The sequence below is a fragment of the Prinia subflava genome, chromosome 4 (genome assembly GCF_021018805.1).
Source record: "Prinia subflava isolate CZ2003 ecotype Zambia chromosome 4, Cam_Psub_1.2, whole genome shotgun sequence".
NCBI classification, from domain to species: Eukaryota; Metazoa; Chordata; class Aves; order Passeriformes; family Cisticolidae; genus Prinia; species Prinia subflava.
Window position 1 is genome coordinate 49,618,812 of NC_086250.1, and position 22,849 is coordinate 49,641,660.

At 41.8% G+C, this 22,849-nt stretch overlaps 1 protein-coding gene across 3 annotated transcripts in view; it reads left to right on the forward strand.

Annotated features, from left to right (window-relative positions):
- The window catches only part of ST7 (suppression of tumorigenicity 7), a 142,003-nt gene that overhangs the window by 16,729 nt on the left and 102,425 nt on the right, over window positions 1-22,849 (forward strand). The window contains exon 1 of one of the 3 annotated variants that reach the window (XM_063396721.1): window positions 21,266-21,642. The exons of the other annotated variants lie outside the window; for them this stretch is intronic. Within the exon in view, the coding sequence (XP_063252791.1) occupies window positions 21,621-21,642 (22 nt within the window). The 5' untranslated portion in view covers window positions 21,266-21,620. Of the gene's footprint in view, window positions 1-21,265; window positions 21,643-22,849 lie in introns of those variants that run through there. 3 annotated transcript variants of the gene reach the window in all.

Here is a 22,849-nt window from a genome sequence, read left to right on the forward strand (position 1 = left end):
GGCAGACACTTGAGGATGACAATGGGCTGTTGCAAAGACAGTTTGAGGAGTTCAGGAACTGGACTTCGATGATCCTTGGGCTTCCCATGGGCAACTGAAGATATTCTATGAATCTGTAATTTCAAATCATTGAAAGCAGCGTCTGAGGATGTCTTCCTTGCTCAGACTTCTTAGGCAAAGGCTACAGAGTTTGATGAGTAGCTAGGTGGTTATTTGAACTATGAAGGAGAGATTTCCAGGCAAAAAACCTAAATCTGGTCATTGCTTTTTTATCTGTCAGAATGTATTTACTTCCATGGACTCAAGTATCTGTACAGGTTACTTAAATTGCTTGAGAATCTTGCTTCTTTTCATGTGGTTTTGTCAAGATTTATGAAATTAGGAGATAGCATGTGGCAGACAGGAAGGTCATTGAGCTGAAGTTACTGATGTAGCTAAACAGAAGCAAACCAGTGGTTTGATGTTCTGGGCTGTATCTTTGCCTTCCAAGAGCCTGTTTGCTTTCCTCTGTGTACCATGTGTCATCTGTGCTTGTGTGCATGTTACATGAGTTTTAACATCTGTGAGATGGAAATGAAACTCCTGGCAGTGTCTGGCCGATAAACATGATGGATTTGGGTGTCACTTCTCATGTCTCATTCTGGGGCCAAAACACCTGTCCTGTGAGGAAAGGCTGAAAGGGCTGAGGTTGTTCAATCTGGAGAAGTCTCCAGGGGGACCTCATGAAGAGGGCTTATAAGAAGGATGGGGACAGACTTTTTCCCAGGGCCTGTAGTGACCGAAGAAGGGGTTGTGGTTTTAAATTGAAAGATGGCAAGTTTAGATTGAATGTAAGGATGACATTTTTACTGTGAGTGTGGGAGGTACTGGACCAAGGCTGCCCAGAGAAGCTGTGGATTCCCCCTCCCTGTAAGTGTTCAAGGCAATGTTGGATGGGCTTTAGAGCAACATGGTTTAGTGGAAGGGGTCTCTGCCCAGGGCAAAGTGGTGGACTCCTTGAAAAATCCTTACAAACAAGGTACCAAAGTGTTTTACAGTTTGGGAAATGACAAATAATTGTGGATATTTAAGGTTTAATGTTGTGAAGTCATACACAGAAATGTTTCACCCATGGCAATGTCTTGACTGTGTGTTGTGGTTTGACTAATTTGTATGATGCAAACATTTGATGAATTTTACCATTACACATTTTCTCTAAAGCCATAAAAGAAGTATGCAATATTTGCTACTTCTTTTATAGACTCAGAAGAGTCCATATTCTTGAAAGAGATTTTGAACAATAGGTGTGTTTGAAAAATCCTGCTTCTCTATCTCAAATTAATACATAGGGCTTTATTTAAGATTAACAGGTTTTTACCAGATATTTGTTTTCTTTCTTTCTGTGCTTGATCTTACAGTTTTTAATCTTCAGCATCAAACAGAAACAGAAACCTAAGGAATCACTGTAACTTTTTTGTTGTTTGCAAATAAGTGAGGATCTCAGGAGGTTTTAGCTTCCTGTGTGATATATCCCCCTATGAAGTTCATGTGTGATATATCCCCCTATGAAGTTATGAATTCCATCTGCCCTATGAAAACAATTGATAGTTGTAAGTGGTGTTCTGGTTCACAACATTTCTGTCTCAGCACAGATGTGATACTTTGTGGACAGCCAGGGCCAGAGATTTTCTGGCAGGTCAAGCCAGCAGTTGTTTTCTACCAGTGAGACCCATGACTTTAGAACTTAGTCTCCTTGTGCAGTTAGGTGGAAACCAGCCACGCTTATGAGCCAAGCTGGATTTCTGCTCTATGAATTGTATGAACCATAAGAGAAATAGGAGATCCCATACAAATTAGATCTTTCATCCTAAAAGACAAAAACGACAAGAGGCAAGAGGACTGCTGAGATTTGGGGTTTTGGGTGAACCCAAGGCTCTAGGATGGGATGAGGTCCAACTTGTAGGGTGTGTTTGATTTATGTTGTTTTTCAAGGTAGGATATTTGTGAGTAGGAACATTGTTCTGTTTAGCCAGTTCCTTTGGATAGATTACCTCATGTAAGTACAAGTAGGTTGGTGGTGCATCCATGCTCCTCTGGGAGACATTTGCCTTAAATACACAGGGCTGCAGGAGACTTGATTTTTAGCTCTGGGTCTGAAACCACTGGACTCTGGCAGGAATATGAGATGAGAGCTTGTTCATCAGTGTTGACAGATAGGTTTTCTGAATGAATCTAATTGCAAAAGTAACTGTGGAGGTAGATTTGTTTTTCTTATTTAATATCTATTTAATACTGCCATGGAATGTAGGTGTCCTTGGGAGCTCTGTGGCCATGGAGATGAATGTCCTTCTCTCAGCAGGTACTCAAACAGGCTCTGGTCTGTGGATGTGTAAGGTCTACCCAAAGGCATGGATCCTCTTTGTTGCAAATACTGTCACGTGTGCTGTGTTTTCTAATCCTGTTCTTTCCACTCAGTAAACCACGGTGTTAGCAGGACAACAAAAGTGGTACTTTTGAACATCAGACTCTTCTGGTTCTGGCCAGGAACAGGATTAATTTTTTGCAGTAGTTGAAATGGGGCATGGCCAGGCCCAAATGTTGTTGAGCACCACCTTATGAGAGTGCTAGGGGCAGGAGAAAGGAACTCTGTCGTTCTTTAGGAGAGAAGGAGTTACTTTCTGTCCAGAAAAGGTGTGGAGGTGTAAAATTTTTCTTTGTCTTATACTTTTTGTTACTAATATTGTTGCTGTTACTGTTGTTTAATACTCCCATTGCTGTTCCCAGTAATTGTTTTTTTTTTTTTTATTTCAAACCATGATCTGTGCCTTTAGTTCTTCCAACTGAAGGTGAGGGGAGTAAGAGGCAGCTTGGTTTTAGCTGGAGTACTAAATTGGAGAATACCATTTCTAAGCCATGATGCAGACACGCTCCATGATTCGGCCTATGTTGCCTCTGTTAAGCAAATTTAAGAAAACACTGTGCTTATAACTGCCTTTAACCTCTTAATGGGGTATAGAGAGAATGCTTATTACAGGTCAGACAGTTTTATGTTTTGACTGCCACTTAGTCTAAATTCCATAGGGCATTATCCTGTTACATTTTTGTCTGAATGGTCTGACCTGCTCACAGTGATGTCAATAGCATCTTGAATTAAAAATATGTGTTGGTGTTTGGTCATGAATTTGTGGTTTCTGCCTAAGCTGTGTGTCTTTTGGAATAATTTTCTAGGAAAAATAGCAACATTTCACATACAGCCTATTCCAAGTTTGTTTAGTAGAAAGAACATTAAAAAAAGTCATGACATTAAGCAAAGTCAAAGTAATAATTCAACTAAATGAAAGAAACTAATCCTTTAACTAAAGAAATGCAGCAATTAATTGAAACTTTATTTGCAGTAATTTGGAACTTTTTTTCCTCAGTTTCCTTGCACTTATTTATCCTACTGTGCACAGTAAGATACATTTAGTCAATACAGTATCTCATTTCCTACAAAATCCTTAAGTGTAATGAAGATTTCAATCTGCTTTTATATTATATGGCAGGACCCCTTTTGTACCAAATTGTAATGCAATAGTCAGAGAACCAAGGAATATTTCCTGTTGATGACTGAAATTGCCTGCCCAGATTCATGGTGTAGGTCAATGGCCTTGGCATTTATAAAAACTTAATTTGCAAAACCTTACAATTTGAACCAGACACTTCAGAGCTGACATATATTCTCCCTTCCCACTGATACAAAATATATCTTATTTGTCAGTGGTATGTGGAAAAAAGAGAACAAATTAGAAGCACCAGTCATTTAATGTCATTTTCTGTGCATGTTTAATGTGCTTTTAAGAACAGAAAATGATGGTATAGGAGACCTACCACTCCTCATCTGAGATTAAAAAACCTTCTTTATGATAACAGGCCAGTTGCCATGAATGAGAATTTGTTTCAGGAAGGCAATTTAGTTTTAGACCTATATTACCTCCTAATAAATATTAAACTTTACTTATTTGAAGACCTAGGTCTGTCATGGTCCTAACATGGACAACATAATTTAACCATTCATTTCAGTAGTTGATAAATTATGTCCCACTGAAATAGGGTGTACCTTTCAGACAGATCTCCAGCTGTTGACTAGTGCTAATGCAAAGAATAAGTCTTTATCTAAGTTTCTATTACGGCAGTTTTTTACTATTGTTGAAATTTGAAATTAAGACCTGTGGACACTTGCTAATAGAAACTCATTGGTTTTTATTCTGTTGGTGTTGTGAATAATACTTCCCGTGAAGGGGTTGAAATATTATGGAAATGATGACTAAGAACATCTGTTTTAAAATATATTATGCTACATTCTTATCCATGGATTTAAAAATAAATTGTCTGCTGAGGAAAAAATGTTGGGCATGTTCCAATTTCACAACAAACATTGGGGGTGGGGTTAGATACTCTCTACTTGTGCTGAAAAGGAAAAGAGCAGAGCTATTGGGTACAGGCATTTTGTGGAGACCAAAGAAGTCCAGCTGCATGCCTTGCGTAAGGGAAAAGCTTAAAAGACTTTATTCATATTTCTGAAAGTCAATGCAACTCTCAATATAGTCAGAAAAGGAGAATCAACAGATAGAATGGCAAGAACTCCATCACCAGATCAATTCTCATTTTCATTTAACTTTTTTTTTTTAATGTTGCTCATTTGAGTCTTATTGATTTTGTGTATTCAAGTTGTGATACAGAGAATTGAGTTTGTCTAAGGGTAAAAGGCTGTAATTGGTATGTTCCATGTCAAATGTAACACAGGAAGAAACTCTTGTGAGTGTTGCAGGAGATGCTTTAGTACTTAAAGCTTCTAGCGTTTTGACATCATCCTTCAGCCTCTGGTTTTAATCCCAGACTTTCATGGTTTGTGTGATTTAAACAGGCATGAACACAAGACCTCTCTGTTCTCTGCAGCATTCTCTTGAATTATCTTGAATAAAAGACTGGTGACAAACGATGTGCATGTGGGTCAGTGTTGGACTGGTTGATGTCTCCAAAATGAAAATGTTCTCAATTTCCTTCTATATCATCATGCCTCTAAATCCTATTTTCAGAAGTGATGTTTTAAGAAAAGCCAATGGCACTTAAATAAAGAAGTTCCTAAATTACTTGAAAAATGTGCTTGAGTTTCTAAGCATTTCAATGACAGAGATGAACCAATATTCAAATAAATACATGTAGGTAAGACGTGAATTTTTTTTAACAGTAATAATGGGGCAATTAACAATCGTGAAAGGATGACTGAAAGCAAAATGTATGCACATGGCGTGGCTGGTTTTGATACCATTGGATACTGCTGCTTTCAAGGCTGTAATTTCTGTCTGCAGATTTTTTTTCCTCAATAAAAATCTAGTGGCAGTAGATAGAGTGAAACAAAGAATGAAAAGATCTTTAAGCTGTGCTTTGGATTTTCTGAATACTCAAACAAAACAGTATGAAACGATGCAAGAAAACACAAGGTGCCTTTGGGAAGTGAGTTAGGCTGGGCTGGTTTGCGGGTGCTGGTGGCAGCATCCTGGGGCATGGACCTCTGGTTCACATCCATGGTCTGTGCCTTGCCTGGCTCCTGGTCAGTTGAACTGGCGACAGCAGTGTCTTGTAGGGGCAGAAGCATTGATCAAGGCCTGACCTGCAGTGATCTGACATAAAAAAAGGTGGATTGAGTGCACCTGGTCATGAGATAGGGTGCAGCCTCTGGTCTGTCTTAGCCCAGGCTAATGCCCTACTGGGGCTCTGAGGGGTCCTCCTGATGCCTCCTGGTTTGTGAGCCTGTGTGGGCTTCCTTGGCAAAGTGTTGCTGAAGTTCATGCACTTTTGTGAAATATGTTGATGCAGTTGAAAATGCTGCCAGCAGAAGAATCCCTCCTTGCTCTTCTAGGGAGACAGTGAATAGGACACTACTGAGAGGAATTTATTAGAATTAGTCTTATAAACCTGTCGGAGTGTAATTTATGCTTTCCTCTCTGCAGGCTACAGCTTTCCTGCTGTAAAGATTGTGAGAAGACAGTGAGTGGTCCCAGACTGAAAAAAACCCAAGAGTGTCTGTAAAATCTTGTACTCATATGAATATTGAGAAAGATGACTTGAAAAATATGTAGGAAGAAAAGTAACAGTGACTATCACAGATAAGAAAAATAGTCTAGTTCTTAAGAGGACACAAGCTTTGCCACATGTTTGGGAAACTTAAAAAAAAAACCCCTTAAAAATATTTGAAAATGTTTGTTTATTTTTTTTAAGCAGTGACATTTGCAGTATTGTCTGCATGGCCATCACCATATTCCCTTCCCAAAGACAGATCTGTGAGATTGTAGAGGTAAAGAAAGCACTTCAAGTTCTTCTTCAGTGTTTCTTTTTTCTCCTTTTTCTTATGTTTATTTATTTTCTCTTTTTTAAATTTTGTTTTGGTCATGTACATCCATGAGTGTCAGACACTTGTTTTTATCTGATGCTTGGGAGTTTCTGTCCTTTTTCAGGTTTATTAAGGTTTCGTGTCGGTTCTTCATTTGAGTTCATGTCACTGTGCTGGCCACATGGTTAACACGTATAAAATGTGCCGTGCTGTAGTGCAGCCAAAGGAGCATTGCTCCTCACCATTTTAGCCACTTCTCAGGCTTTGTTTGTGTTGAGGTTGAATGTGTTCTTCCATCTGGTGGAATCCCAGGGACGTTACAAATGCAATATTGTTCCTGACACAGAGCAATGAATGTGACCTTTACTATGGGAAAATTCCTCTGAGAGCCATGCTGGTTCAGAGGAGGTTTGTTGTTGATGCTCTCCTTGGTCACAGGATGTGTCTCAGGCAGAGGGGTGGCTGATGCTCCCTGCCATATTACTCTGTTAACCTTCTGCCATCTCTTGACAGTCTTCTGTGCCCACACCTCAGTCCACCCTGACTCTGTCTGTTCTCTGCAGTGCACTTTGATTGCCAGGTCTCTGGCTTTTCAGCAGAGCCTACTCCCTGAAGCTCTCCACTGCAGTCTCATGAAGATTTTAGACAAAATGGTGTTGCAAATCCAAGTACATCCCCATAGCAGGGAAAACCTTTGCTGACCTGGGAAATGAACCCAGTCTGCTGTGTGGATTGCTGCCACACAGCAATACAGCAGTGTTACTTTGGGTTCTTCAGTATTTGCTGGAAAGGGCCCTGTATTGCACTGCTGTAATGGCACTAGACAGTCTTACAGACAGTACTTGCACAGTACTTTCATCAGCCTGTTATTTCTCAGGCAAGACCTTTGCTGTCCATTGGGTCCTGTGAAGACCCCCTGGGTTTTGATAAGAACAAGGTATGGATACTTGGTTTAGCTCTCTGTGAAGGCAAAATCAGAGATTTGAAAAAACTAGATAGACAGGTTCATCCTGGGATGGTGACGGTGGGCTCCAAGGCGTCAAGGAGGCTCATGATGAGCATTTTTGGGAGGTAGAATGAGTGATGGTGACTGATGAGGATCTCTGGACCCCAGCTGGGTGGATGCTTGTCCCTCCATTCCTCAAGTGGTCACTGTTTCCTTGTCTTAGAAGGAGACTGTGTCTGGACAAGAAGTGAGGAATAGGAGTACAGAGAGGAAGAGACTTGTGTAAGGCTTTGGTCATGCTTGTGTAAGAGGTAGGGCCGTGCCACAAGGGAGAGCTAACATTTACTACTGCAGAAACACATCTAAGTACTGTGTAGAGAGCACAGACCCTTCTGGCAGGGTCTGAAACTTTTAAATGGAAACTGTACTGGAACTCTTGGGAAACTGTTCCCTAGAGGAAGGGTCTGGAGGTGGGGGGTGCACTGGGAAGCTCACTGCACACTGCTGTCAGCACTTCCTTATCAGTTATGCAAGTTACAGAAAGGCAGCTTGAGAGCTGTGGGATGGAAGTGGAAAGAGAAATGGTTTGAGTACAGGAGGAAGTAGTGAAACTTCAAAGGGACAGAAGCCTTCCTAAGGTCCTGCTGGCATCTTGAAGACAGTAAACTCTATCCAACAAATAAACAAGCAAACAAACAAAAGAACAAAATAGAATGTGTGAAAGATGCCTGTTGAGATGCCTATTCTCCGTCAGCAGTGGGAATTCAGAGGCTGCACCAGATCCACCTTTGTGGGACTGTGCTTCATTTCCCTTAACTACCTTTGTGCTTTGAGACCAGCAGCTGTCATTTAAGATGCAGTATTCAGTTTTACATTTAAGCAGCACCTTTAAATCCAGATAATTTTTTTCAAGCTTCATTGAGAAATTACTTCAACCATCATTGAAAGGAAAAAGGATGGTTTATATTTACCATAAGAACTGTACTGTCTTTTCAAAAATAGCTTATGCATACACTCTGTTAGTGTCAAGACTGTTTTATCCAAAAGCTGGAATCTGCCTGGTTGGAGAACAGTATGTTAGTTCTGTTAGCTCCAACATAGTGGCCTGGTATGTAGGAATACAAAGCTGACCCAAGGCTGTGTTTGCTCATGACCACAACATTTGCTGCAGTAAGAACATCCCGGGTAGTGGGAACCCTCTGACCCCGCAGGTGTGTAAAGGTGGCAGAGATGGCTGAGGGTCAGTAGAGGTTTGAGCAGTTTGCTGTGTGGGGCAGCCTTGCTGTATACTCTTCCCCATATTCTGTTTAGCCAAGTCCATTCCAGACCTGATTGCCCACAGGCTGCTCAGGAGAGTGAGTGCCAGGAGGTGGGTTTGGGGAGCCTGGGCTCCATTCATGAGCACGTGGCAGCTGAAGGCTAGACAGCAGTGCATGCAACTGAGGGGGATCATAAAACAGCTCTGTAGAGCTTCTAAAGGCATGGTGTAGTGAAATTTTGATGGGGAGATATACAAAAATACATTTTGTTGCTGCAGAAGCAACAAAATGATGCCACAGTATTGTCAGAAGTCTAGATCTGTCTGATTGTGAAAGAAAATTAAAACAGGCGAGGTTTTAGTATTCACCCTGAGCTAGATGCTGCATCTTAAGAGGATTAAAAGTTTTGTTCATTGCCAACAGCATGTTATTTCATCTGTCAATTGGAAGAAAATAGCAAAAGTGTAATTAAGATCATATTTTCTCTGTGGTCAATAGTGCCTTAAATCAAGGGAATTCAGAAACTCAAGTTGTTTCACAACAAAGGTAAATATCCAATTTAAACCGTTGTCTGATTATTTTCAAGAAACAGTAAAAAGTACTGTAGCTTAAAAAAACCATATAAACCATTATTTGTTTCTGAACTATTATCTATCGCATTTACTGTGCAATATCCCAAAGTACATTATGGAAAAGTTCTTGGTTTGGAAAATCATAGGTTCTTATGATCTTCGTTTTTCTTCAGAAACTTCAGAACTCCTTGACACAATCTGTTTCATTGGGCTTGATGACATGGAAATATTTAGTCATGCCATCACTGAGTGGGTTTTTTTCCTTAGACTGCAGTTGAAAGTGTTACTTCTATACTATTAGATCTGCAAAACTGTCCTGTAACTAATGCAATTCATATATTTTTAAAAGATGCTAAAAGGGGGAAAGGAAAGACACTTCCTATGGCTTACAGCTAGTGCTTATTAATGGATTAAAATCTATTTATTGTGCACTCTTAAAACTAGTTCAATCTAAGCATTATTTCAGTCTTAATTTGGCAAAAGTCAGTAATTGTTGGTTAAAGTTTTCACTGTAGAATGTTCCTCACAGAGATGTGTATTTTTGCTTCAGTAGCTCTGCATTAGGAGAAGGCACAATGTTGTGCTTTTAGATCGAGGTTTCCTGCTCCTTTTATTATTATATGTTATAATATATCTAATATAGAGCATACATATTATATGTTTATTATGATTATTGTTAATATTATTATATAAACTTGCTGACTTTATTATATGTCCTTTTGCCTCAAATGCGGTGATGGACAGAATACTTTTCTGACGTGAATAGTCTTGGACAAATTATAGAAGCCTGAAAAACATTCAGCTCTTAAGGCTGAGTTTCAGTTTGAGGTTAATTCCAAAGACCTGCAGAAAATTAGAAAATTTGATATTCAGATTTTAGGAAAAAGAAAGACAAAAAGAATCCAGTTATATATCCATCTGTTTTAAGTACCGTTATTGAAATAAATTATGCACATTGTTGTTCGTATCCTTGTTTTCATCCAGGGATACAACAGTGTGCATAATTTATTTCAGTAAGGGATCCAAGGAATCTCTGGTTTAGACAGAAGGGTATTTTGATGGAGAGATCAAAAGGAATGGTGTATTCTGAGCCAGGAGGGGCTGCAGTCTTTGAGATGGACTTGGATACACAGATTGGATTTCCAGGGGGGGGCAGTGGTAGAACAAGAGGCAGCAGGCAGGTGCTCACACACAAGAAATTTTGTCCAAACCTGATACAGCATTTCTTTGCTCTTAGACTGTTCAGACCCCAGAGCAGGTTGCCAGGGAGGCTGTGGAGTCCCCATCCTTGGAGACATTCAAAACCCAGGTGGATGTGACCATACATAACCCAGCCCAGCTGCTCCTGATGGGACGGGGACTTGGACGCCCTTGCAGTCTGTGCTGCTGGAGGGTGACTTTGCAGAGGCTCAACACAGATATGGAGCAAAGCAGACAAGAGGGGAGATTTTTCTGTGGGCTTGAGGAAGGAATTGGCTGTGTGTTGGGAAAGGCTGGGTACTCTCCAAGGGGAGGGGTGAACACTGGTGCCTCAGAGCTCTGGGTTAGGAAGCATGGGGCAAGTTAGGAGCAGGTCTGGGTGGAGGGCTGGGATTTGAACGTGTCTGTGGCCAGGTAGGTACAACAATTAGCTACCTTGCTATACCCATTTCATCCAACTTGGATTTTAGCTTGAATAAAGTTCCATGAATGTGACTGTATTGCTTTATTTGAACCATCTTCAGAGGGTTGCTTCACCATAGCGTTTTGCAAGAGGGTTGTCATCTCATCCTGTAGGCTTTTGCTTGGTCTGGTTTTGCTTTTTGTTTGCTGCTGAAAACACAGTAGTTGTCTGTTCTAAACTAGTGAAGCACTCTGGTTTAAATTTTAGTAGCAATAAAACCCAGGAAAAATTTAAAAGATTTTAAGATTAAAAAAGTGCTTTAACTGCAGCTTGCTAACTTCCTAGCCAGAAATTACCCCTTTAGAGAGCTCCTGCCCTGGAGACATCTGGCTCTGTAGCAGTGCACGTAATTCTGGTGCACTTTGCAGCAGAGCTGAACTGTGACTGGCTATTGCAGTAAGACATTCCAGGTCCTTTCTGGCTTCCACAGTGAACACGCAGCATTGTGTCTGCCCACTGCCTGAGCCAGGGTGGGCCCTTGCCAAAAGACACGTAAGGGACGTTTCAGCAAGGAGGCTTTTAAAATATTTAATGTTATGTCACAGGAAAATAAAAGTCTTTGGCGTTTCTTTGAGTGACAGTTATCTAACTAACTGTGTTTAAACTGATATTAATTCAAGATAGTAAATGACAATGGAAAGTATGCAAAGGATTAGCTTCCTGGTGAAATACAAATTCATACATGTATTGCTTTCAGTTCCATCTGTAGTGCAGGAATAAAGTAGAACCAAGTGGACTATTTCTTTTCATAGACTATATTGTATAAAAATAATTGCAGTGATAAGAATTAATTATTTCATTAAAAAAACCCCGGTGTTCCAGAAGAGTCTTAATTCTCTCTGCACAGGGATGAGGAAGATCGCTGGAATAAGGGACATGTTAAACACATGATTAAAACACAGTGGTACTTCCCACTGGGACCTGATTCCCATGCTAGGGGAATCTGTGTGTCTGGCTGGACACTTGATAATACACAGCCTTTTCTTACTCAAGTAACTAACCCTTTGCTTTTCCCTTTCTGTTGTGTGTTGTATCAACTTCAGTCAAAAGCATCGTTAGCAACAAAAGTAATGAAGCCTGTTAATCTTGTTTGTATCAGTTTATAAGGAGATATGAAGGTTGAGGTCAGAGAAGGTGCCACACTGGACTGCATTCATCCGGTGTACTGTTTCCAGTGTGTTGTTTTATGTGAGGTAAATACACAATAGTCTGTGTTTTATTTTGGAGTACATTTTCTTGAGAAGTTTTGTTTAAAAAGATTTTCACAATATGTTATTCTCGTGCTGTTTGACTGCAGTTTAAGGGACTCACAGGCCTCTGCCCTTGTGGTGCCCACAGGGGCAGCCTTAACCCACTGAACACAGGGGGCGAGCCAGTCCTTGTGCTTGAGTTTGTGCTTTGGCCAATCACCAAACCATCTTCTGCGAAGGATGAGTGGTATCAAACAGTACTTGCTATAGTGTAAACAGAGCCAGAGGCTCAAGTGGCTAAATAACACTGACAACAAGCACTAAGCAGAGCTAGTGGCCATCTAAAGGCTGGTGGGTTTCAGGAAGCATCAAGGACAGATGTTTGGAGGCAATCTCCCTGCCCTGCAGGCTTAGCAGAGCCGTATGCCCCTGCTTTGCTGCAAGGTGAAGCTCTTCAGCCTGGTTTGTAAATGATTAGGTGGCATTAAGTAAACAAATCAGGTATGTAGGAAGGGCCACAGACACTCCTACTTGAAGAAAGAATGTGTGCCCATGCTTAAATTTGTTAGGAGGTAGCATGTCTCAGAGGGCAGGGAAGACTCACTCTGGTGGAGTGATGCCTGCTGATTTTATCAGCTTCTTGTATCTGCAGACTGTGCTCAGCATGACCTTCCTGCCTGGGCTGACAAGGTGATAAACTCAGTGTGCCACCTGGTACTGGACACAAGCCCTTGAATCTTTCATGGCCTTGAAGGAAGTGTCACAGTGCTTTGAAGTGTCAGGAGATCTCTGGTGTAATGGAGATCTCTGCAGCTGCAGGGGTGAAAGGGTGTCTCTCTCTCAGCTGAACAGCTGCTCTTTAGATGACCTGATCAGTCTGGGACCTGTTCAGAGGGAACACCCATAGAAGAGGCCACAGCTTAAAGCAGGTTTGGAGTGCAGGGATCTACATTTTTTTCCTTGAATTATGGGGCCCCTGACATTAGCATAGCTAATTTTCTAGTGATTCTCCTAAAACTCCCAGACACACAGGAGGTGCTTCTGTTTAGATGTCTGTGCCTGAGCTGCTCAAACATTACTCTGTGTGTGCCCTCTCTGTAGTCGGTGGAGAGAAATGGGCACTGGTGAAGTTGACAACTGCTGAGCTGAGAACAAAACTAATTTAGAAAATGAGTGCTCTCTAATGGTGCTGACCAGGACTTTCTTGGGATGAATGTTGTGGAGACTGGAAGCTGTAACCTCCATGTCTCCTCTCTCCTGTTATGCTGTGAAATACAGCAGCTCTGAGGGTTCCACCACGCCAGGGGAGAGGCCAGAAAAGGTGATACCAGCACCCTGGTACTGTGGTCTGCTCAGAGACAGGCCCACTATTAGTACCAGAATTCTGAGAAACTTGACTATTGTAATGTCTGATCAGGTAGTTGTCATTAAGTTGCCAATGCCACTTACTGTCTTGCCTGTCTTGAGTCATTTTTCTCCATGGTGTTCATTCACTGACCATCCCCAGGCAGAAGGAATAGGCTGTGGTTACTGATGCTTTGTTGTGCTTTGGCAGCACCGTGATGTGCTGTGAGAGGAACCCTGTGAGCCAGCTGTGAGCTCCTAGTAAAGGTCTGCTCTGTGTCCTAAGATGAGTTTCCACTTGGAGTTAGACTTGGGAGTCTACATTTTTCCTGTGTGCCTGGTGCCAGGTGAAGAGGCTGCTGGTACAGTTCACTGTAATGAGGAGGGCAGATACCACCACCCTTTCCAATCCTGTTTTCCTCTAATTGTCTACATAAGGTTTCTATTACCATGACTAAAAGCCTAACAGTTTCTCCAGTGCTTTGTTCAGGAGAGCTTTCCCAGGGTGCCTGTCAAGTTGTCAAGTTTTCTCCTAAAAGCTGGTGATACAATCCTTAAGTGCATTGCTGGGGCTTTTTCTTTGCCATACATTTGTTCCTCAGGCTAGCACTTATCCACATAATTCTTTTTTATAACTTGTAGAATGTTGCTTTCCCAGGAGGGGTTTTATTCCTCTGGTGTTGAGTGTTCAGCAAATGAGGGTGCTGTGCCCAGGCTTTGTGGCTGGAGCCTGCAGTGGGAGCCTGATGGATGGACGTGAGTGCTGCTGCAACACAACACCGATCACAGTGCAGGGTCAGGAGGGCCTCTTGCTTTGGGTGTTTCACTGACTCACAGAAGCAGGTCTTTGTTGAGAAAAGCTGTGATAATCAAGCTATCCAAGCATTTACTAGTTTTGTGATTAATCTTTTTTATTCCAAGAAAAGAATTCTAGATCTCCAGCCTGGGGCTGGCACTGAATGGAAGAAGAGTGGAACCCCCAGAGTGAGGGACTGGGACACCACCAAAATGCTGTATCTTGGAAAACTGAAATGCTTAAATGCGCAGTGCATCTAGTCAAACAGCTTCCAGTGGACTTGGTTTCCCCACTGACTCTGCAATTGTGTTATATGTATGGCTGCAGTATCAGCTCATTCACTGTGATGCACAGGAGTATCCAAATAGGAAAACAGAAATAAAACTCACAATTGAATTTTTTCCCATGGCTGTATTATGGATTCCTTTATGTGTGCTAGGGAGTATGCTTAACAGAGCACTCAGCCATCCAACAGGGACGTGAGTACCTTGTTTTGTGCGTATTCCCTTGTAGGCTTTCATTTTTTCCTGTATTTGTGGTGAAATCATGGCTATTTGTAATGTCAGCTTGAATGTCCATACTGTATTTTCTCAGGCTGAGAAGTAATCTAAATTTGATCTTTCTGTCTCAACAATCAAACTTTCTGCTAATCATGAAGATTTGACATTAGGTCAGACATTGTTAGTGCAGATTTTAATGCAATGTTGGAAATGCTTGCTACTCCTCTAAGTCTCTCTGACTCATTTATATATATATATATAAATTGGATATTTGTGTTTATATTGGGCACACATGTTCTCTCTTATTCCAGTTTGCAAGTGGTTTATTATGAGTTGGCCTTAATCTTAATTTTTGATCCCTCAGAGTGACATAAAAATCATGACAGTTCATTTATAATACCCTTTTTTAATTTGTTATCCACCTCTGGTCACTCTGACATTAGAAACTTCCATATCTACCTAATGTGCAGGCCTGTCGCATAGATCCTTGGAAATGTCCGGAAATTGGGATACAAATGAAAAATCAAAACACCTCAAAATATTTCAAGTATCTTTCTCAGTGTAGAAAATAAACACCTTGTTTTTCTTCTAATATTTTATTCTTTTAAAGCCGTCTAAATAGCTGGTGATTTAAATTAATTTAACAAATGACACTGAAGATTTATTTGCTTCCTTTGTTTCTAAGTTCTCTTTGGATCATACTGAAAGGTAGTGTGTGTTGGAAGGTGTTGCAGATACAGCAGTGGCCCCATTTCATCACACAGTTGCATGCATTTGGGACCCAAACTGCTTTCAGAATTTAACATTACACATGCTCTGACGAGCCATGGGGTTTGATGTTATTGGAAAAATAACATATTTAATTTGGGTTTGATACGTCATTTGCACACTGGGAGTAGATTGTCACACTGCGTTGGTAACTGTCTTAGATATTTGTGGGTAAAGAGTTCTGTGTTTAAAGGGAAACCAACCAAACTGAAAACCAAACCAATCAAACTGAAACAAGAAAGAGGTGAATCACCATCCTAATCTTTTGACAGTATTATACAGAAGATGAGCTGTACTCTGCCACTTACAAAATAATTTTTGCCTTTTTTACCAGTATCACACTGAATGATGTAAGGGAACTTGTTGAAATTTGATGATTTGTTCTGCATCCTCTGCTGCAGGGAATGGGAATACCATTCTCTGTTACTCCCTGATACTAGGTGCCAGATATGCAAAGAAATCTAGCTAGACACTTACCCATGATCCACAATCTCAGTTGTTCTCTAGAATTAAGTGCTTAAAATGGGCTAATATATTTTCTTTTTTCTTTTTTATTGCATGTATGTGTATATGAATATTTTATATCCTTTACATACCGTTTTCCATGTAATACTCTACCATTTCATATCTGCTGGAACTTCATGTCCATTAGATGTGCCTCAGATGGCTGGATGGCCTGAGAGAGACAAAACACACAGAACTTCCTCTTTTAATGGCTGAGCACGTGCTGGGAGCTGCCTCTTGCTGCCCCTGGTGAATAGCTTACAGCTTCACTACAGGGCTCTGGTGAAGCTAAGATCTTTGCTAAAGACATGATGAAAGGCATGACAATAATGTAATAATTGATTATTAGGGTTCATTGTATCTCTTTCCTGAAAAGCAGTCTGTCTTTTGAACTTCATCTCTCAAGTAAGGACCAATGCAGACATAAAAAGGATTTTTTGGTGGTAAAAAGTACTTGTTCTTCAGTCTGCCTTGTTATTTGTGTGTGTATAATGTATATGTTTACTCATAAAGCTTAATTTTTCTAGGCATTAATTACCTAAAATTGGTGAAGAAAAAGAATTTTTACATGAAATGGGGTTGCATAAATGCAATGTGGACTGCACAGAAATATTTTAAAACTCAGCACAAGAACAAATAATAAAAAAAAGAAAAAAAAATCTCTGCAGTCTGTGGATCAGTGGTATAAAATCCTTTGTCTATGTTGAACAGGACAAAGATCTTAACTTCTTTTCTGCCAGCAGTCTCCTTCCTTTCTGTGCCTACATAACAAGGAACGGTATGTTGCGAAGAGAGAATGCGGGTGGAAAACCTCAAACAAGATGGGATAAGACCAGGCTATGAGGAGAACACCGCGGACTTCAGACAGCTCAGATGTTCAAAGATATTTCCCAGTGTCTGGCCAGCCAGTCCCTTTGTCTCCCTGTCGCGGTGCCTGGTGTGGTCCTGTGTCAGCCTTCCTTACTCCCTGAGCTGCTCCTGCTTGTCCAGCACAGCTCTGTGTGGAACTTGCTGGCATTTGCACCAATGGAGCACTTGAGGTATTTCATTCCAGTGGGACATACCTTTCTTGGCTCTGAATGCTCTCTAGTCCAAGCTGGCACACCCCACTGGACCTGTGCCCTGCTGCCAACCTTCCTGCTGGGAAGGGCTTCTCAAGGCTGTTCTCCATCCCAGCTGGCCACAGTCCCTCTCCCTGTTGCCACAGCTCCAAAGTTGCCATTTCTGGGACACTGGCTTCATTTAGTGATGGAGCTATTGGAAAACACCTCTGCCCTGGGGACTTGATGGTACAGCATCAGTGCAAGGTATTTGTTTTGGTTGCTTGAGGGATTGTTTGTACCTTAAATACGTGCCCATGTGAGATGAGAAGCTGAATTTTTTGCACCACACTGAGTTACACTGGTGTAATCATGATGTCAACTTTTTCACCAGAAATGTTTGTTAAAGATAATTAGGGTCAGCAAAGTTGAGGAAATTATAAAGCCAAAGAGCTGTAGTTCTGTAATGCGTGCTGCTGTTTGATTTAATTTTTTCTGGAGCATAAAGAACTACCTTGCAGTATTTTGTGGATACCATGTTAATGAATAATCAGTGTGGCAGCTGTTGCCAGAACTGACAATACCTACAAAAGCTGGAGGCTGTCACAGTGTGGGTTGCTGGGGATCTCACTGCGTTTTTAGGAGGGAGCTAACTAATATTACTACAGGCAAAATAAATTCCTTTTGGAGGTTGCTGAATGGTGTGGATTCATTGCAGAGTCACTCAAAGGTTTCCAATAGCATGTTAAATGGAATAAATTTTTCAATGTCTTAAAAAAAATCAGTTTTCAGGCATTAAAAAGCTTACAGAACAAGGGACCTTTGTAAGGAAAGGCAGGTTTAACTTATGTAATAAAAATTCTTACCTACCTTTGAGGCTTATTGAGATTATCCTGTACTTCCCCTCTTGAGACTTGAAGGTGTGGGACCTGTTCCCTTGCCCTAGGGAGGACACAGGTGAGAATTCCTTTGTCGAGGTGAGCTACTCAGGGCAGTAGGACAGGAGAACCTCACGGGTGGGATGGACTAATTTCCTGCTTCTATAAAGCAGGTGAAGAGATTAAATGCAAAATGAAATGTTTTTCTAGTGACAAGAGAGAATAAAGATCTATGCTTTAATGGATCAGCGTAAGGCACGTGTACAAAGCTGCCTCTGTTGGTAGCTCAGATTTCCTGCTTGCACTGCTTTTATAGAAAGAAATTACTTCAAAGCAGAAATTTACATCTGTATAAAAAAATTAATGTTTCATTATCCAACTGCATTATTAAAACTCAAACTGTGCTTTAGGGCTTAGACACGTGTCCTTACAAAATAAAGTAAAATATGAATATTATTTTTCTTCAGTGATAAAGTAAGGAATAAAGAATATCTGCTCGAAGAGTGTCAGTGGTTGAGAAGCACATTCCTTTCTCTGGGAAATGTGAATGTACAGGAGACAACTCTGCATAGCGTACATTGGTGCTGATTTAAATATTTCATGCTGGTTTGTGGCGGGATGTATATAAGTACATTGTAAATTAATCTAATACTTGAACAATGTCTTGTGCACATTGTAAGCAAATCACAGAAATGCTGGCTGGATATTTCCTTTGACATTTTCTGTACACTAATTATGTTATCTTCACTGCTGCATAAGAGAAAAACCATTTGTTGACCCTTCTTTACAGAATAAACCAATAGCAGCATTCAGCCTTGGAAACAGAAATCAGTAATTCTGCTAGCAAACGGAAAGTTTATTGTCTTAAATGAGCAGTAGGTCAGAAACAGATTTTAACACTCTCAAAGTCATTTGACAAAGTGTTCTAGGTAAATCTGAAAGAATTTTGGAGAAAGCCCTTCAGTGGCCTGTAGTGGGTCACCTTTCCCACAAGGCAACATACTGACCTGCCAAGCCTAGGACTAATGGAATAGATTATTATGAAATCCTTCCAGAGATACCGCATGGGTTGTTTGGGCTTTTCAGCTACCTATATGCGTCAGTGTAATGAGAACTTGGCAGAGCGCCTGGGCTCTGACACTTTCAAGGATGTCGTTGGAAAAGCCCTGAGGTTTTGTCTCTTCTTCTGTGGGAAGGTCAGATCTGCTCGTCAGAGCAGAACTTATTCTTCAGCCTTTGCATGAGTGCAGTTGGGATTTTGTTCCAGAGACCTGTGTTTAAAGATGCTTGGAGGCCTACAGATATGTAATAGACACATTTCTTTTGTGAACTTGCCTCAGTTGCTGGAAAGTGCAGTTGCTGGAAAATCCAGCCAGAACTTAGTTTGTATGATGCAATGAAGCTTCTTATCAACCTGTTTTGACTGAAGGAGGTGCAAACTGCTCCAAAAAGTCAAAATAACTAATTCAATACTGAGAAGAGCAAAGCTACAGTCCTTGTCAGAGAATCTGTGCCACTGTCATGGTCAAAACCAATTTGAACGTGGCTTCTTGGTGTTGTGCACTCCTGCATGTGATTGCAAAAATAAGGACAACTGAACAGCCAGGCTGTTTATTCAGGTGCTTAAGTACAGATTTAAGGACTGGTTAATTTAAGACATCTGTGGGTTGACTGGAGTCACTATGATTATGAGCACTGATGTCCTGTCCGCTGACGGAGACTAAAGTCTGCCTGTTAGAAAGTGTGTTGGGAGATGTCTCACACAGGATATGGCCTCTCTCATGACTTTCTTCCAGCAATGAAATACAGGTAAATGTTACCATGAGCTTGGTGGCCCTGACTGTTCTTATGGTGTGCACAGAACACAAAGTGACTGTTCAATGTGTGGAATGGAAAGCAGGGAAACAGCTGAAGAGCATCTTGTGCCAACAGATGTTTCCAGGAAAGTAGCTTGGCGTGCCTTGTAGGTGCCCCTCGCTGCTGTGGGAAGCACAAGATCAGGCTCTGCACAGCCTCTTGCACTCTTTCCTGTCTCCCAGCACAGGGCTGTTGGTGGTCCATAAGGAAGTTTGTGGGCATACACACTCTGTGAGCTTGGGACCATGTCCCCATCCCCAGGACCAGAGGGTCTGGCCTGCAGAGAACTGCTGTGGCTCTGAACCCCGTGTGTTGCTTTCCAGTCTGTCCTTCAGGCTGCAGTGTTCCCAGCCAACACTCCCCGGTTCCCTCATGATTTCAGCATGCTGAGCTCCTCAGGTGGCAGGTGCTGCCAGCTTTGAGAAATACTTGTTTTTCCAGCCTGCTGCTCATGGTGGCATTGGGTGTTCTGCAAACAGCACAAACCCCCCTGACATGCAGAGCAGCAGGAGCATTTGGGAATGGTTCACCCACAAAAACTGAGAAATGGGAGTACGAGTGGTTGTTTGCCTTCAAGTGCTTCCCTTAATGGACCTGCATTTATCTCCTTTCTCCTCATCCACCACCACTGCTTTTCAGTGTCTGACATCTTGGGAACTGCATGTACGTGTTCAGTGAGACTTTGCAGAAACGTTCTTGGGTTTGCCCCCTCTGGACAGCCGCTCTGCAGATGGCCCCCAATGTCTGGTAGCTTCCAGCCATCGGCTTCCTACTTCTTTTTCCCTCAAAGAAAAGAATTTCTTTTTCTTTTTGGAAAAAGGCAGTTCCTTTTGTCTGTGAGAGGATTGAAGGAGTGAGCTTAGGGCTTTGTTTCTGTGTTTGAACGTTTCTCAATTACTAAATGTCAGGAAAAAAATTAGCTCACTGCTCTAAAAAAAATGCACTTGCAGATGCACACTAGATATAGTTGGTTTTGAAGAATAAAGAAAAATTAAGGTCAGTATTTCTTTGGTTGCTAGGTTGCCTTTTTATCATTGAATTCAGTGTGCTTTGGGTTTTTATTTTTATTTAGACGTGTGACTTATTTATTGTGGTTAGAGCATTGTTACAGTGTATTCTGATAATAAATTTAAGTAAATGAGACAGTTGGTTGACACTTTGATGTGAAAATTAGGTCTGGAGTGTAGACTGGCCCAGGAGTTAAGTATTTCTTTGTGAAAAATAATAATTAAGAGAGTTAGTGATAGAAATTCGGGGTTATTCTTTACTGAAAATGCTATAAGTGTCATTTACTAGGATATTTGTCCCTGAAATTTATCCTGCTTGCAGAGAGACACTTTGCATCTTGTGCAGCTGAGCAAAGGAGCATGAATTCGAGGCAGATATTTCCCTTCTAGCATTACAGTCCTGGGTGGGAGCTTTAGCATCACGGAGGGAAATAGATGTCTGGCTCTTTGTCCTCTGCGTTTTGTGACAAAGGAGTTCCCATGAGAATGGCCGCGCTCTGTCCGAGCCCGTGCGAGCCTCTGGGCTAGCAGCAGTCAGTCTGTGCGGTGTCCTGACGTCATCCCGTGTGTGCATGAGCTCCGCTATTGTCTGACCGAGCAGGGGCTGGGACTGCGGTATCGGCTGCCTGATACCTCCTGCTGCCTGCCGCTATCGCGGAACGGACCCGGCCCGCCCTTATCGCTCGGATTTTAAACAGCAGCTCCTGCATTTTGCTTCCTGAAGGAAGGACCTTCGCTGCGGTCGCAGGAGAAGCTGTCTGCGGTGTTGAGCAGAGCAGAGGAGAGGAGGAGAGAGAAGAATCTGGCAGCTTGGATAGCCTGGACTGCATTGTCTGGCTTCATGACCCCTGCTGTGTAGCAGTCTCATCCCTTCTCTCATACACTCCCTCCGTCTTCCACTCTCCTTTCTTCTTTCCTTTTTAAAGTAGCAGCATCTGGGGCGAGCCATGTTTGGCACTGAATCGTCATGTAAGTAAATGCATCCCATTTACGTGCTTTTTCTGTTGAGAACAGGGCTTGTTTTATCCTTGCTGTACGTGCCACACTCGCATTCTCTTAGCCGTAGGTCGCTGGCTGAGAGCTGCGGTCCTTGCCTGTGTGTGAAGGGATGGAGGATGCTGGAGGGGCAGCATCCACCTCCTGCCTGTGGGTGCATCCTCGGTGCAAGCAGCACGGCAGCGTAGGGCTGTCAGCGCTGCTGAATTCAGGCCATGGAAGATCGGGGGGGAAAGGCAGTTTTGCTTGAATGTGTCAGTGGATAAGATTGCATTTGTCAGTGATCAGGAGCTGCAAACACTCTAATGAATGCACTACTCAGATGGTGCATTTGGGGACTGAGAATGCTGCAGTATTAGATGGGCGAGAGCTGGGAGAAAGTGATTAAACCAGCAGGAGAAGACTGCTATGTCATGTCTATCTCATTTACTTCATTTTTGTTTCCGGGAAAAAGGCTTCTCTGCAATCTCCCCCCTCCCCTGTGACCGCAGAATCTGCAATTAAATTAGGTGGAATTCTAAATATGAGGTGAAAAATGCAAAATAAAAAGATTATTTATTTTTTTCTTCCTCATCTTTGTGCTGGGAAATCTTAACTGAGGCAGTCTGCTGTATAATAGCAGTGCAGATGCATGTCATTGAAAGCAAGCCAGTTTTGCTTCAGTGGGAACAATAATTACCTACCTGGCAAATCTGGCTGTGGAGGAAGGCTGTAGGGTTTATGTATAAATAATGTTGCTGGTGACAGTGTGGCTGTGTGGAGACCAGTCTGATCCAGTGATTATTGGGTGACCGAAAAATACAAAACAATTCACGCTGTATTTTGTGCACAAAACAATACTGTTTGTTGAAAACATGTCTCATTTGGATATGAAACAATGGCTTTTGTAGAGCATTGTCACATCCAGCATGGTGTAATGTCTCCACACATCTAGGCTGGGATCTGTTCTGCGGCTCGTCTCTTCCTAGGAAGTGATAAGAGCACTGGGATATCTCATGGTATGCCTCCCTGGCTGTCAAACCCCTTGCTCCCAAAGGGTTAATTGGTCCTGTGGCCAGGCTCTGGCAGCTCCCCCCTGCTCTGCCACAACACCCAGTCAAGGTCAGGCAGCAGAAAAACAAAATTTGCCTTTAGATTTCTTTTGTTTAGGGACGCATTTCTCATGCACAGTTGTAAACAT